Source organism: Mustelus asterias, chromosome 19, assembly GCF_964213995.1.
Source record: "Mustelus asterias chromosome 19, sMusAst1.hap1.1, whole genome shotgun sequence".
In the NCBI taxonomy this organism is placed as follows: Eukaryota; Metazoa; Chordata; class Chondrichthyes; order Carcharhiniformes; family Triakidae; genus Mustelus; species Mustelus asterias.
In genome coordinates this window covers 55,989,946-56,006,143 of record NC_135819.1, presented here as the reverse complement: position 1 = coordinate 56,006,143, position 16,198 = coordinate 55,989,946, and the positions used below count along the sequence as shown (strand labels likewise).

Genomic DNA, 16,198 nt, shown 5'->3' with positions numbered 1-16,198 from the left:
CTTTCCTATCAGGCAAAGCCCTGGCTTCCACTCAGCAAGGCTCTCTCACCTTTAAGCATTTCACAGCCTGCTGGACACAACACTATGTTCAACAATTTCAAAACGTAATGTGCATCAATTTTGCAGGTTTCAGTTTTACTCTTGTTTTTGCTTTCGTTCTGCCATTTACATTTTTTCTTTCTTCACATGTCCCAGTAGAACTCCCTTTGGCACTGTATCCCTATCTTCCATTTCATTGATTACCTCCCCTCTTTCATCCCTATTGCTCTTCCTCCGTTCTCACCTTGCCTAAAACCTATTAGTTTTCCCAGTTTCGATGGAAGATCATTGAGCTGGAACGTCAACTCTGTTTCTCTCTCCACAGATACTGCCTGACCTGCTGAGTATTACAAGAATGATATGAATATTACACTGTTGGCGGCTCTCGGTCTACAGTTACAGTAACAATGGCCATGTGGCATTGTTTGTTTGTTTTTTCCACATCTAATATCAACAGTAAAGACCACAAACTTCCAGTTACTTGCAGGCCTAAAACAAGCTGCGTCACACAATATTCTCCGAAAAATTTAGTTACTGGAAGAGTCCTTGGCTGCCAGTTTAGAGAGTTCATGCTCAATGGGCCTAGGTCCAAATGACATTGGATATAGGCACAACAAAAGAACAAAGGCAACATCACTTCAAGTCTGGGAATAGCTACAGCAATTCATAGAACTGATAAAGCCTTGTTATTTTAGACAAAGACACTTACAAATCAAAGAAGCCACTGTGTGTCCATTCTCCTCCAGAATCGCAGTGGATGAATGCAACAAAGCACAATGGTTGATGGCTTAAAATTAACTAAATTTGCAGATTGAATAAGAAAAGTGAGTTTGAAGTGGTGTTCATTCATCCAATGTTTATTTGCTAACACTGAGAAAGTTTTCTTCAATGTTTGCTGCTCTGCCCTCTTTGAGGGCTTCCTTCACAGCAACGTCCAACTATCACTTTCAAGTCATTATTACTAAGCAAAAGAAGTAAAAAAACTCTTAGACACACTGCGTTGTCCTAAAATCGGTCAAGTTAAAATAATCAGCTGGGAAATACGGGCAGTTGGCAGCATCTTGCATTCGATGCAAGTTCAGGGAAACATTAAAGTAAGTGGATAAGTTGGGCTGTAACTGCCGTGGAAAGACAGTTGAATTGTCACCCTGCTCTGTATAGAGACAGAATCGGATTGTCACACTGCTCCATATAGAGACAGTCGAATTGTCACATTGCTCCATATAGAGACAGAATCGGATTGTCACACTGCTCCATATAGAGACAGTCGAATTGTCACATTGCTCCATATAGAGACAGAATCGGATTGTCACACTGCTCAGTATGGAGACAGAGTCGCATTGTCACACTGCTCCGTATAGAGACAGAGTCGGATTGTCACGCTGTTCCACATCCGCTTCCTTACCCTGTCTTGCTCTACTGTCAGTCAGTCAGCCATCTTTCATCCAGCAAGCAACAGCTCAGGACAAGGGCTCGGGCTAGGTCCAGGTGAATGCCAGTCCCCCTTCTATACTGTTTCTGCTGGAACCTCTGAACTTCGATACCATCACCGACAAAACTAATTCATCTCTCTGTGGCTATCCCATTATGGAAGTCATCGCTACTGAAAATGTGAATTATCCAGCATCAGTCTTCATCCTGCCAAACTCTATGAAAGAATACACCATTGGACTTTGATTCTGTACTCTGGACTGAAGTGAATCAATTCTTTATTCTCCAGTCTTTGCCGCTAAACCTTTCTTTCCCTGTCTCCACCTCTTTAATGTATGAGTAAAATAGGATTCTACACTGCACGCCTCGTCACGTGTTGGAGCGCGTGTGAATAAACCACCTCTCTAAGTTCACATCATCTCGAGTTTGCTGTGGGGTTATTAATAGAAAAAGTGGATCGCACCGGAACAGAGGAATTGGGGAATATGCCACTGCTTAAAAAGACAGAAATAAAAAACTAAACCACCTTTCTATTCATGGAGAGAGGAGAAATCAGGACTGTTTAAATTAAACCCCCTCAGGTCTGTAAGAGAGGGAATAAACAATGGTTTCACCTTTTGTGTTGAGAAAGTTTGGATAAATGTGTTGTATTGTCTATTGTTACTGCGTTCATAAATCTGTTCTGTCATTTCTAGCTGAAACCAGAGTCCATTACAGTCTTTCTGATGTCCAGGAGATCACAAGGGAATATGTGAGTAAATACAGCCACAAGGACAATGCGTTATTACTGGGTCATGTGTACATAACTTCACATTTTGGTTCAGAGGGAATATTACAAATCCCAGGTTCTCACTAGAAATTCTCTGGGGTTTAATGTCACTGGACACTGCAAGCAGTCCCCTACAATTAGGAGTTCATGTTCATTGCCCTATATCTAGGCACACAGCAGCATGACCCTCGGGTTGTAGCACAACAGTTACCCAGAGGCTGAACAACATGCCAAGAACAGCGAACCTACGCACCGTTAGAGATGGAGAGACTGAGCAGAATGCAGCGCTCTGAGTTCCTTCACTTTAACCATTGATAAATGAAATCTCATTTTATGTGAACTGAAAATCATAACATTCATTTGACTTCATACCGCTCTCTATGTTGCAGAAGGTTGAGTTGATGAATGCTCTAATGTGACATGGTGAATGTGTAAAAGGACAAAATAAGGTTAACAGCGAATTTTAAATGTTTTTATATCACTCTCTGTAACAAAACGTCACTTTTTAAAATTCATTCATGGGACATGGGTGTTGCTGGCTGGCCAGCATTTATTGCCCATCCCTAGTTGCCCTTGGAGGACAGTTCAGAGTCATTGCTGTGGCTCAAGAGTAACATATAGGACACAGCAGGTAAGGACGGCAGATTTCCTTCCCTAAAGGACATTCGTGAACCAGATGGGTTTCCCAACAATCACAAATGGTTTAGTGGTCATCAGTAGATTCCAGAACGTCCTCCTGGTTTCAGAGGCTACTGTGCCTGCTGATTAAATCATTTAGTGAATTTGTAAATTGGGCTGCAGGTAGCCAGTTCCTGCCTCGCCTTGTATCACGGGGCAGTGATAACCTCAAAATGTGGTCCCAGCCTGTACTTTTTTACAAGGAGCCTCCCGACAGCTCCAAAGCACCTGCCTGATTCAATGACAGTCCCCTTTTAGGATGGGAATAAGGGTCCGATAAAAAGTAATGAGAACACCGATTGCCCGCAGCCGCCTCTGATCAGTTCCATCAGGTCCTCGAAAGTGTTGAGTGAAGAGTGCACCCACACAAGTAATCTGGTTCACTGCCATCCCGGGACCCCAATCCACCTCGAGTGTAAACTCCTCTCACCTGCAATCTCAATTGCTGGTGACAGGACTTTCATTTTTTTTTCGGTACTTCAATTCTATTCAGAAAGCCAATCCAAATGAAGTCTAATCATGATTCCCACATAAGGGACAAACCAGATCCAAGCTGACAAGATGACATTGCATCCCATCTTGGGCTCGATCAAACAAGATCCAAGACAACAGAATCAGGCATTGCACCCTCTCCTGGCCTTGACCTGATGCTTCACCTTAGCCAAAAGACAGAGATAGCTTTGAAAGAATTGCATCAGGTGAAGCCTCGGTTTAACCTTATTGGCTACCCTGATCCTTAATTCTACCCTAGTTTAGACAACCCACAATCATGGGCATAAACACAGCCCAAGTGTAATGAGCTCACCTCGCCCCCTGCCTGTTCATGGTTTCACCCCTCCCAGCAGAGCCTTTGAAGTGATCTATCCAATTGGCAAAAAGGACTTCCAGTCTTCAATCCAACAAGCAGTGCCGATCTGTCTGACAGTCTGCAACTTGCCTGGTATGTGTAAGTGAACACAGTAAGAGTTTTAACAACACCAGGTTAAAGTCCAAAAGGTTTATTTGGTAGCAAATACCATTAGCTTTCGGAGCGCTGCTCCTTCGTCAGATGGAGTGGAAATGTGCTCTCAAACAAGGCACAGAGACACAAAATCAAGTTACAGAATACTGATTAGAATGCGAATTCCGACAGCCAACCAGATCTTAAAGATACAGACAATGTGGGTGGAGGGAGCATTAAGCACAGGTGCCCCCACAGCTTGCCTCCTGGACTTGAAGGCTGTCCTGTCTGGAGACAATACACATCTCTTTAACCTGTGCTTAATGCTCCCTCCACCCACATTGTCTGTATCTTTAAGATCTGGTTGGTTGTAGGGATTTGCATTCTAATCAGTATTCTGTAATTTGATTTTGTGTCTCTGTGCCCTGTTTGAGAGCACATTTCCACTCCATCTGACGAAGGAGCAGCGGTCCAAAAGCTAATGGTATTTGCTACCAAATAAACCTGTTGGACTTTAACCTGGTGTTGTTAAAACTCTTACTGTGTTCACCCCAGTCCAACGCCGGCATCTCCACTTCATGTTTAAGTGACACATGTCATAGATGAAGACGAACATCTCGCCAAGGCCATCCCCACACCCCCACTTCTTGCCTTCAAACAACCGCACAACCTTAAACAGACCATTGTCCGCAGCAAATACCCAGCCTTCAGGAGAACAGTGACCACGACACCACACAACCCTGCCACAGCAACCTCTGCAAGACGTGCCGGATCATTGACACGGATGCCATCATCTCACGTGAGAACACCATCCACCAGGTACACGGTACATACATTTGCAACTCGGCCAACGTTGTCTACCTGTTACGCTGCAGGAAAGGATGTCCCGAGGCATGGTACATTGGGGAGGCCATGCCGACGCTACGACAACGGATGAATGAACACTGCTCGACAATCATCAGGCAGGAGTGTTCCCTTCCAGTCGAGGAACATTTCAGCAGTCAAGGGCATTCAGCCCCTGATCTTCGGGTAAGCGTTCTCCAAGGCGGCCTTCACGACACAGTACAACGCAGAATCGCTGAGCAGAAACTGATAGCCAAGTTCCGCACACATGAGGACAGCCTCAACCGGAATCTTGGGTTCATGTCACACTATCTGTAACCTCCATGACTTGCCTGGGCTTGCAAAATCTCACTAACTGTCCTGGCTGGAGACAATACACATCTCTTTAACCTGTGCTTAACCCTCTCTCCACTCACATTGTCTGTACCTTTAAGACTTGATTACCTGTAAGGACTCGCATTCCAACCAGTATCTTGTAAATTGAGTTTGTGTCTATATATGCCCTGTTTGTGAACACAAGTCCTCACTCACCTGAAGAAGGAGCTTGAGGCTCCGAAAGCTAGTGCTGCCAAATAAACCTGTTGGACTTTAACCTGGTGTTGTGAGACTTCTTATTGTGCTTACCCCAGTCCAACGCCGGCATCTCCACATCATGTTTAAGTGAGCCCAGAGTCTCAGAAAAGAGGCTGACCAGCGCCCTGCACCAATAAATTGCCCCCCTATGTGTGAATGTTCAGTGGAGTGTCCTTCAGAAGCCTCCATTGTCTCAAACCGATGTGGCCTGCAAGCAGCAATGTTCAGCACAGATGTTTTGTTTAAATTGACAGTTGCATTCCTAAAAGCTGAATGTTGAGTTGAATTTAATAGCAACATCTCAAGATAAATTATTCCAAATTCCTCCTCGATTAATTTGTTAACAAACATCAAAGCATGACAGCGCTTCGACAAGAGTCCTGAGTGTGAGGAAGTATGAGTAACATCTAAGAGCATAATAAACATAACTGAAAATGGCCAGAGAGATCTTAAAACGACCAAAGGAAATATTTTGCAAGAGCTAACACCAACAGACTTTCCTTTATTCCAGAATGAGCTCTACCAGCTGCTGGACATTCTGGAAAAGTGCATGTCGAACATCTTGGGCAGTGAAAGGGTAATATCGTAAAATCTCTTTGCACGATAGAGCAACAGACTTTCCAAGGTAAACAGATGGCCTTGGAGTGTGTGAGGAGAAAGCAGAACTCATCTTTTAAAGTCTAAGGCTGGGATTTTCCACTCGTGTCACCGAACTCGCCCGATGCAAACTGGAAAAGTCGTGAGAAGTGCAAAGTCGTATTTTACGTCAGCGTAAGAATGTGACATGATTGTCCCCTTCCCCATCAGCATTATTAAATGTCATTATAATAAGTTAACATATGATTAACCTATGTCAAAATCATCCCACCCGACCCCATTAGGAAATCCAGCCACGGCGGCGCAACTGGCAGAACAGCGTAAATCACGACTGGTCTCCGAAGGCGCGCACCTGGGAGCAGACCTTCCAGGGGAGCTCAGGTTAGTGCAGCACTGAGGGGGAGGTAGCGTCATGCCCGGACTTTGGCCTGGCACCCACCTACCAGTATAGCTTGGGCCCGGGCATTGCCAGGCAGTGCGCAAATGGTGTCCAGGTGGTGCTACGAGGTGCCCAGGCAGTGCCAGTGGGATAGCCAGGTGAGCTGATTTGCTCATTTTGCCCTGAGTCAGCCTTTGAAGATGGCGCCCCGATCCTCATGGCTTCTAAGTTGCCAGCGGGGTGGGTGAATCAGAAGCCGTCCTGCCAGCAATATGCCATGGGACCCATGACTTGACCTTCTCTTTTCAAAATGCTGCCCTATATGGCTGAGGAAGCCACCGACAAACATTGCTTTTCCCACCCGAGATCGGCCTTTGCTGATGTCGGGGAAAATCCCGGCCTAAGTGTTACATACAAGTTCTTATGCAAAGAAATGTGTAACAAAGAACAAAGAAAATTACAGCACAGGAACAGGTCCTTCGGCCCTCCAAGCCTGCACCGACCATGCTGCCCGACTGAACTAAAACCCCCGACCCTTCTGGGGATCATATCCCTCTATTCCCATCCTATCCATGTAGCAACAGTAACACGAGTGAATGAAGTATAATGTTCGTGTCTAGGGTGATGTTTGTCTTAGTTGTGACATATACCTCTAATGTAGGCAAAATATGGGTACAATGGGTATAAAAGAGAATGGTTTTCAATAGTTTTTCAGATCACTCAAAGGATACAGAAGCCAGAAAATTGCTCTCTCTCTACACAGTTCGGTCAATCGCTGTCTCAGTGTCACAATGACTAGATATCAATAAAGTTTGTTCTGTATATTCTACCATTAAGTTAAGTTTAGGTTTATTTATTAGTGTCACAAGTAAGCTTACATTAAACACTGCAATGAAGTTACTGTGAAAGTCCCCTAGTCGTCATACTCTGGCACTTGTTCGAGTACACTGAGGGAGAATTTAACACGGCCAAGCACCTAACCAGCACATCATTTGGACTGTGGGAGGAAACCGGAGCACCCGGAGGAAACCCACTCAGAGACGGGGAGAACGTGCAGACTCCGCACAGACAGTGACCCAAGCCGGGAATCGAACATGGGTCCCTGGCTCTGAGAGGCAGCAGTGCTAACCACTGTGCCACCATGCCGTCCATGTGTACCAAGTGCTAAGTTGTGAGCCAGTGAAAGACAGATTGAATTATTAAGGGTTTAAAGGGCTATGGCGAACTGGCAGGAGTAGAGTTGAGGCCGTGATGAGATCAGCCATGATCATTAAATGACGGAGCAGGCTCAAGGGGCTGAATTACCTACTCGTGCTCCTAGTTCTTATGTCCTTCTGAATGTTAACATCAATATCTCCGATAATACATTGTTTACATATAATGTATTATCGTTGCTTTGGCTTAATGTAGTTCTTGGAGGAAGTTTTTCTAAGCAATATCATTTGACTCACGATGCATTCATTACATTGCATCATTATATTGAAGAGCTATTGTTACAGTAGTTCAAAGAACTATGCTGCAAAGAGATTAGTCTGACTCCAGTTATTATTTCATTTTCTAATGAAGAAAAATTATTCATCTCTAGGGAAGCGTTTACATTTGCAGGTTTACAACACTATTATTTCAGGAATATCTCCTCATGGCACTTTAGGTTTTTACGTTATGCTGAATAATTCTTGGCCAAAAAGAAATTTGAATCGGGTCCCAATAAGTTGACTTTTGCAAGCAAGACAAAAATTGCCCTCTATTTGGGTCACAGTGGATTGCATGGGAGCTATATTCATTTAGATCATTTCTAATCATGCCAACTCTGTAAATATCAATTTTAATAGCCACTGCATTTTTCCGTCAAAAGCAATATTTTTATGGGTACTTACTTTTTTGTCCTGGTTGTACGTTGTAAAGATTTCCTGGGCTCTCTCTTCACCACCGTCTGTAAATAGCATAATTATCTTGTTGCAATTAGCTCTGGACACATTGAACTGCAATGGAAGAATAGGGAACATTAATCACAAACTGTTCCAAAGAAGTCATATTGGTCTCAAAAAGTTAACTCTGTATATCTCTGGAATTGGAGTCTGAATAGGCCTAAGGGTGAACAGGCCATAGGGGCCTTATCACCCCCACCCCTCCTGCCCAACACCAGCTCACCCAGTAAAATCTGCCAAGATATGGTCTTCCTCCTGATGAGGGTAAAATGGCAGCAGGCGGGGCAGGATGAGGCATTTACGTGTTCTCAATAGGCCAGGAGAATAGGCAATAATGGGACATCTTGAGGGTGGATGGGAGAATCATCAGGGGGACCATAAAATTCTGCTCTATGATTCTATAAAAGAGATTCTCAAGTACAACTCCAATTTATTGGAGTATCTTAATTTATTTTGTTTTAGGTTGCTGCATTGATCAGAATATGAACTGAATTGTCCCTTAACTACTCATTGATCATGATGCGGAGATGCCGGCATTGGACTGGGGTAAGCACAGTAAGAAGTCTCACAACACCAGGTTAAAGTCCAACAGGCTTATTTGGTAGCACGAGCTTTCGGAGCACTGCTCCTTCATCAGGTGATCTCATTGATCAGACCACAATTGTAACATTGATATTTTCTCATTTGTCTAAGTTTGAAATTATCAGCATACTTCGCATTCAACTCTATGGATTTAAAACTGAATATGCCTACTAAGTATTTAGCATAATCTCAGAACTGAATTCAATGTGATTTCACCCATGTAATCATTTGGGAGCAGAAATATTGCTACTTACATTTAGCAATTGCTCAAAAGCAAATGTAAACCCTTTTTTATAGTCGGTGATTCCTTTCGCCTGTATTTTGTTAACCGCATCTTTGAGGACCTTCTTGTTCCTCACATTGGCTTGCACAAGATGTCTGAAGCAGCTGACAGAATTTGCTTGATTGTTGAACTGAAATAGAGCAAATGAAAGTGGGGTTTCAATCAAATGCATTACACAAACCAGTTACTTGGTCCCATACTTAGCAGATCCAGATCCAGACTAATCTACACAGTCTAGGTATCACGTTCAATCGTGAGCTTGTGCTGATTAACTGATCTCAGCTGGTGCTGTTCCAATGTAAAATAATGAGTCTGTACGCCATTGTTCTCTCCACTATTTCAATGCATGCGATCGATTAGTTATTTAAAATTAATTTGTGCCTTGTCCCCACACAAAATCTAGCACGAGGCTTGCAACCTCTGGTGACATAGGATACAGCAAAAGCCGTGTGCCTTGAAGACCTCCCAGCCGCAGTACCGAAAACTTGTGCTCTAAAAACTACCCGCACCCCCAGCCATGCTGTTCCAGTACAGCTACAACACTGGTACTTACCCCACAATGTGGAAAAAATGGCCAGATTTCTTCTGCCTACAAAAATCAGCTCAGTGTGGAGAGTTTCACGGCGGGTTGGGGTGGTTTGGGTGGCAGGGTGCACCACAAGAAACAGGCTTTGCAGAAGAGAGGGGTTCCCAATGTGGGAAGATAGCTGATGAAGGAGGTTACCCCCCCGCCCCCCCCCCCCCAGCTGTTCCCACCTCAGGCCCGAGCAGGGTGACCTGTCGGGATTCCCTCCTGTCCCTGAACCTCTCCCACTTGCCTCAAAATGGAAACCAGGCAGGAAGCAGCCCTTCAGTGGCCCTTATTTAAGGCCCTCGATTGAGGCACAGGCAGGGATCCTGCCTTGGGCCTTGCCCATCACACGTAAAACTGCAGACGGTTTGGAGTGGGTGAGAAGGCAGTGGGAAAGTCACCCGAGGAATTTTACAGGAATTTTACCTGCTAGCAGGGGACTGTAAAACTTCCTATCACTCTTTCACCTGCTGGAACATCCATGACCACAACAGGTCTGTACCTAAAACCAGCAAATAACATTTCTTTTGCCAGATTAGGTCAATGATTCGGCACTAAAAAAGATTGTGAATGAATCTTAAAACGTAGAAGGCTTCTGAGTCTGGGCATTTGACCAAGTGCCAAGTGGTATCGTCTGGGCATAAAACCACAATTCGTTAATGTTTGCCACAGGTTTTACCTTTCTAAACTATATTGAAACAAATCACACCAACAGAATCTTTACAAAATATATCTGAAAAATACCATGACAACAATTTCTCACAGAAAACAATGTTTCTAGCACATGTTGTAGCTCCTATTAACACAGGAATCCCTACACAACGGCTGGTATTTTACAACCTCGCTTGGGCCGGGGCGGGTGTGCCAGTAAAAGCCTGGCCAACATGTCTGTCCCACTTCCTGCAGGCTGCCTCGGCACTGGGGCCTTCCCCTTGGCTTTTGTTCAACCAGGTCTCTACACAGTGCAATGAGACAGCCCACGAACAATATCAAATTTGGCACTGATAGTGTAAACTGCAAATTTCTACCTGTCCATTCCGACTAATTGGGCACTTAGCAATAAATATTTTCAAACACCTGAGGAACTTCAAATGCGGGTTTCTTCGCTAACTATTTTGATCTATTCATTCATGGGATGTGGGCATCACTGGCCAGACCAGCATTTATTGCCCATTCCTAATTTAAGAGTCAACTGCATTGCTGTGGATCTGCAGTCACTTGTGGGACGGCAGATTTCCCTCTCCAAAGGACATTAGTGAACCAGATGTGTTTTTACGACAATTGGCAATAGTTTCATGATCAACATTAGATTTTTAATTCCTGATTTCTGTTGGATTCAAATTTCATCATCAGCCGTGGTGAACACAGGGCCCCAGAGCATTGGCCTGGGTCTCTGGATTACTAGTCCAGCAAGAATGCCACTACGCTTCTACCATCTTCCCTTTGACAGCAGTGGATCAGATCTCCTGAAAATCTTTTAGTGCAGCTGGCTGGGAGATCCCAGCGGCGCCCGATGTGTGGGATCCGCACTGGGCGTCCCGGCCCGCTCGCATCTCCCAGCGCTGGATTCCCGGTGGTGTCACATCCATGTCGGAAATCGGCGGGGAGTCACATAAATTATGGTAATGCACATTACCATATATTTTTAATGTGTTCAGCGGGCTCGGGACTGAAATCTCTGGGCCTGAGAGCATCCCCCCACCCAACCCCACACACACCCCCCACCAGAGTGTTTCACTCCAGCGGGGATTACTATAGCTCCCCACTTTCAGGGAGCTGGTGGCCCGACCCCGCTGGAGTGGAGGGGGGGCAATCGGGGCCCTGCAGAGGATCGGGTGGCAGGAGGGTGGTGCCCCTTGGGCATTGACACCTTGGCAGTGCCGGCCTGGGCCCCCTGGCATTGCCCAAGGGGCAAAGTGCCAATGCCAGGGGGCACCCAAGCACTGCCCATTGGACAATGCCAAGGGGTGGGGCATGTGGGAGGCAATCGGTGGGGGTGGGGGCTCCCACTGCCACTCTGCAGTCAGGATCGGTGGGGCAGGGAGGGAGATCAGCGATCGGGGCTGGCCATTGGGGTTGGGGGGTGCCATCCTTGGGGAGGGGCATCAGGACTGCAAGGGGGGGGTCATGACAGCTGGTGGGGGGGGTGATGGGAGCAGAGGGTGGGAGATCGGGGCTGCGGGGAGGTGGTGGAGGTTGGGCCGGACGTGGTCGGGGGGCCAGTGGTCAGGCCTGGCCATGGTGGGAGTTGCATGGACTGGCCAGCAATCAGGTGGCTGACAGTGTGGGACCACTGCATATGCACCGATCTCGGTGCTGAGAAATCGACATATGCGCAGTCGCCCGCTCAGTGCTATGCTGCCCGCCTCTCCAGCAGAAATAGGCTCACTGAATTTCAGTGTGATTCACGCTGGTGCACTCAGCAGTGCACAGCGTGTGGGAGATTCTTCTCTGAACTCCCACTGAAAAAACCAGCATGATTTACTCCAGTTTTCACGCAAATTCAACACTTAGAGTCATAGAGGTTTACAGCATGGAAACAGGCCCTTCAGCTCAACTTGTCCATGCCGCCCAGTTTTTATAACTAAGCTAGTCCCAATTGCCCACGTTTGGCCCATATCCCTCTATACCCATGTAATTGTCTAAACGCTTTTTAAAAGACAAAATTGTACCCACCTCTACTACTACCTCTGGCAGCTCGTTCAAGACGCTCACCACCCTCTGTGTGAAAAAATTGCAACACTGGACCCTTTTGTATCTCTCCCCGCTCACCTTAAACCTATGCCCTCTAGTTTTAGACTCCCCTACCTTTGGGAAAAGATATTGACTATCTAGCTGATCTGTGCCCCTCATCATTGTGGGTGGCACGGTAGCACAGTGGTTAGCACTGCTGCTTCACAGCTCCAGGGACCTGGGTGCGATTCCCGGCTTGGGTCACTGTCTGTGTGGAGTTTGCACATTCTCCTCGTGTCTGCGTGGGTTTCCTCCGCGTGCTCCGGTTTCCTCCCACAGTCCAAAGATGTGCGGGTTAGGTTGATTGGCCATGCTAAAATTGCCCCTTAGGTGTCCTGAGATGCGTAGGTTAGAGGGATTAGTGGGTAAATGTGTAGGGATAAGGGGGTAGGGCCTGGGTGGGATTGTGGTCGGTGCAGACTCAATGGGCCAGATGGCCTCTTTCTGCACTGTAGTGTTTCTATGATTCTATGATCTCTATAATATCAGCCGTAAGCCTCTTACGCTCCAGGGAAAAAAGTCCCAGTCTATCCAGCCTCTCCTTATAACTCAAACCATCAAGTCCCGGTAGCATCCAAGTAAATCTTTTCTGTACTCTTGCTAGTTTAATAATATCCTTTCTATAATAGGGTGACCAGAACTGTACACAGTATTCCAAATGAACATTTGGAAATTTTGGGAGAATTCCGGCCAATATGTCTGGAAAATTGCTTGTAATGATTTTCAATGTTGGTGACAGCATTAGTTATCCGTTGGTGTTGATGTAGAAATTGTAATTACGGGAAAAAGCATTGCAAACTTGCAGCCAAACAGCATCAGCCCATGCAAACTTCCAACACCTGTGTACAACTTTGAGTCCTAATTGGGACTGAACCCTCAAATTTAAAGCAAAAAGCAAGTAGGGTATGAGGAAAGATAGTGAATTCTACACCAATGCAGATGTATAGAACGCTGGTTAGGCCACATTTGGAGTACTGCGTCCAGTTCTGGTCGCCGCACTACCAGAAGGACGTGGAGGCATTGGAGAGAGTGCAGAGAAGGTTTACCAGGATGTTGCCTGGTATGGAGGGTCTTAGCTATGAGGAGAGATTGGGTAGACTGGGGTTGTTCTCCTTGGAAAGATGGAGAATGAGGGGAGATCTAATAGAGGTGTACAAGATTATGAAGGGTATAGATAGGGTGAACAGTGGGAAGCTTTTTCCCAGGTCGGAGGTGACGATCACGAGGGGTCACGGGCTCAAGCTGAGAGGGGCGAAGTATAACTCAGACATCAGAGGGACGTTTTTTACACAGAGGGTGGTGGGGGCCTGGAATGCGCTGCCAAGTAGGGTGGTGGAGGCAGGCACGCTGACATCGTTTAAGACTTACCTGGATAGTCACATGAGCAGCCTGGGAATGGAGGGATACAAACGATTGGTCTAGTTGGACCAAGGAGCGGCACAGGCTTAGAGGGCCGAAGGGCCTGTTTCCTGTGCTGTACTGTTCTTTGTTCTTTGTTCAATCTCGAACATAAGCAGGCAATTACGGATGGGCAATGTATGCAGGCCTAGCCAGCAAAACCCATGTTCCTTGCATGGAGAGAGAAATCACATACGGTAGACAGGAAATACTTGTTTCCCCTCGCTAAGGGATCAATTATCAGGGGCATACATCGTACAGAGAAGGATTAGCGGGGTCATGAGGAAAAACCTTTTCACCCACAGGGTGGTAGACATCTGGAATTCACTGCCTAAGTTGGTGTTTGAGGCTGAAACACTCAACTCATTTAAAAGATACCTGGATCTACACCTGAAGTGCTGAAACCTACAAGGCTGGAAGGTGGCGGGAGATTGGGGCTCTTGGGGGGGGGGGGGGGGGGGGGGGGCGGGTTTGGAGGCGGCTGGGCCAGACGTGATCGGGGGGGCCAATGATCGGGCCGTGGGTCCAAGTGCTGTAAAATGGGATTGAAATGAGTGGCTAGTTTACTTTTTTCTTTTTTTTGGTGAGCACAGGCTTGATGGGCTGAATGGCCTCTTTCTACTTCGTGAATTCTCCGTGGTTCTACATGCCTGACACCCTTAAAAAAAACTTGAGACAAGTTCCATTTGAAAATTGGAATTGTAAATATGTGTAAAAAAACTTTTGTTGCTTCACCATTAATGGATTGTCAGAACCATAGAATCCCGACAGTGGACTATTCAGCCAATTGAGTGTGCACCGACCCTGTCTGACAGAGCATCTTAACCTGGTTCACCCACCTACCCGATTCCTGCATAACCCCACATATTTACTCCGCTAATTCCCCAAACCTACACACCTTGCGACACTAAGGGGCAATTTTAGTGTGGCCAATCCACCTAACCTGCACATCTTTGGAGTGTGGGAGGAAAGCGGAGCACCCGGAGGAAACCCACGCAGACACGGGGAGAACGTGCAAACTTCACATAGATAGTCACCTGAGGCCGGAATTGAACCCGGGTCCCTGGCACTGTGAGGCAGCGGTGCTAACCACTGTGCCACCGTGCCGGCCCATGATTGTTGATGGGAGGACACATGTGGGTCTTTATGTCATGTCTTTTGTGATTTTCAGTGAACTAAAGATCAAAAGAGGCCTTTGAGCATTGATTCATGTCAGTCAAGCTGTGTTTTCCATCAGGAAGTGCTGGTGAGGTTGAGGTAAAGTCTGACGAGCTCAGTTAATAGCATGAGTGTTTAGAATTCATGAGAAGATTCATTGGCTGCTCATAATATTTCAGGTAGTCTGATGATTGTCAACACGGGACCGTCTGAAAGAAAATGAAACAGTGCCCAGGGGGCAGAATGATTCATTTTGAAAAGAAAGGTTGACATTTGGAACTCAAACTCAATTAAAACCCTTCAGGCAAATGATTTGTTTCAACTTCGAAAATAACCAGCGACATCTCACAACATTATAAATGTTTATTTGTTTGCTGGTCTGTCTGCCTGTCATTTTTTTTAATATGCTGTGTGGTAAATTATATTTTGCAGTTATCTTGCTATACCTAGTTTATTTTTTCATGTATGCTAAATATCGCACCATGAGAGTCACAGCACGGCCAAGTTATCATAGAATCTACAGTGCAGAAGGAGGCCATTTGGCCCATCGAGCCTGCACCAACCAAAATCCCACCTAGGCCCTATCTGCATAACCCCGTGCATTTACCCTAGCTAGTCCCCCTGACACTAAGGGGCAATTTAGCATGGCCAGTCCACCCTAATCCCCACATCTTTGGACTGTGGGAGGAACCCGGAGCACCCGGAAGAAACCCACGGGGAGAATGTGCAAACTCTAAACAGACAGTTAGCCAAGCCAAGAGTCGAACCTGGGTCCCTGGTGCTGTGAGGCAGCAGTGCTAACCACTGTGCCACCGTGCTGCCCTGTACTGATACTGTTACTGTACTTATACTGTACTGATTCCTTTTTCAGTAATATCGGATCTTACCACTGATGAGATTTGCTGCAGACAAATTTATCTGGAAACATCACAAAGTGTACTTACTTCCATCCAAACAAAATCACAACGGTTCACAAAATAGTCAACATTTACTCCAATGGATAATGTCAGATTTTTCCTAATTGGGCTTTCTTCAATTTGCAATGTGTGACCATACTAAGAGATAAATTTCAAGCGTTGGGACGTTTCCCTTGATGAATTTACCGGCAAAACTCCAATAATCATAGTGGTTTGATTGTAGGAAGATCTTAAAGTAATACTGCCAAAGTCCTAATGCCTCTGAAAAATGCAGCATTTAACAGGTTTATCTATACGGGACTTTATAATGAAGAATATTGGACACGTTAATTTGAAAGATGCATTCAGCATTCACAAACATCACTGTAAAGATTACTGA

At 45.8% G+C, this 16,198-nt stretch overlaps 1 protein-coding gene across 2 annotated transcripts in view; it reads right to left on the bottom strand.

Annotated features, from left to right (window-relative positions):
* Window positions 1-16,198, bottom strand: part of LOC144507961 (voltage-dependent calcium channel subunit alpha-2/delta-1) — a 669,448-nt gene that overhangs the window by 155,776 nt on the left and 497,474 nt on the right. For both annotated transcript variants that reach the window (XM_078235568.1, XM_078235569.1), the window contains exons 11-12: window positions 9,014-9,172; window positions 8,127-8,231 (exon numbers count right to left, since the gene is read on the bottom strand). In XM_078235568.1, the coding sequence (XP_078091694.1) occupies window positions 8,127-8,231; window positions 9,014-9,172 (264 nt within the window). The remainder of the gene's footprint in view (window positions 1-8,126; window positions 8,232-9,013; window positions 9,173-16,198) is intronic.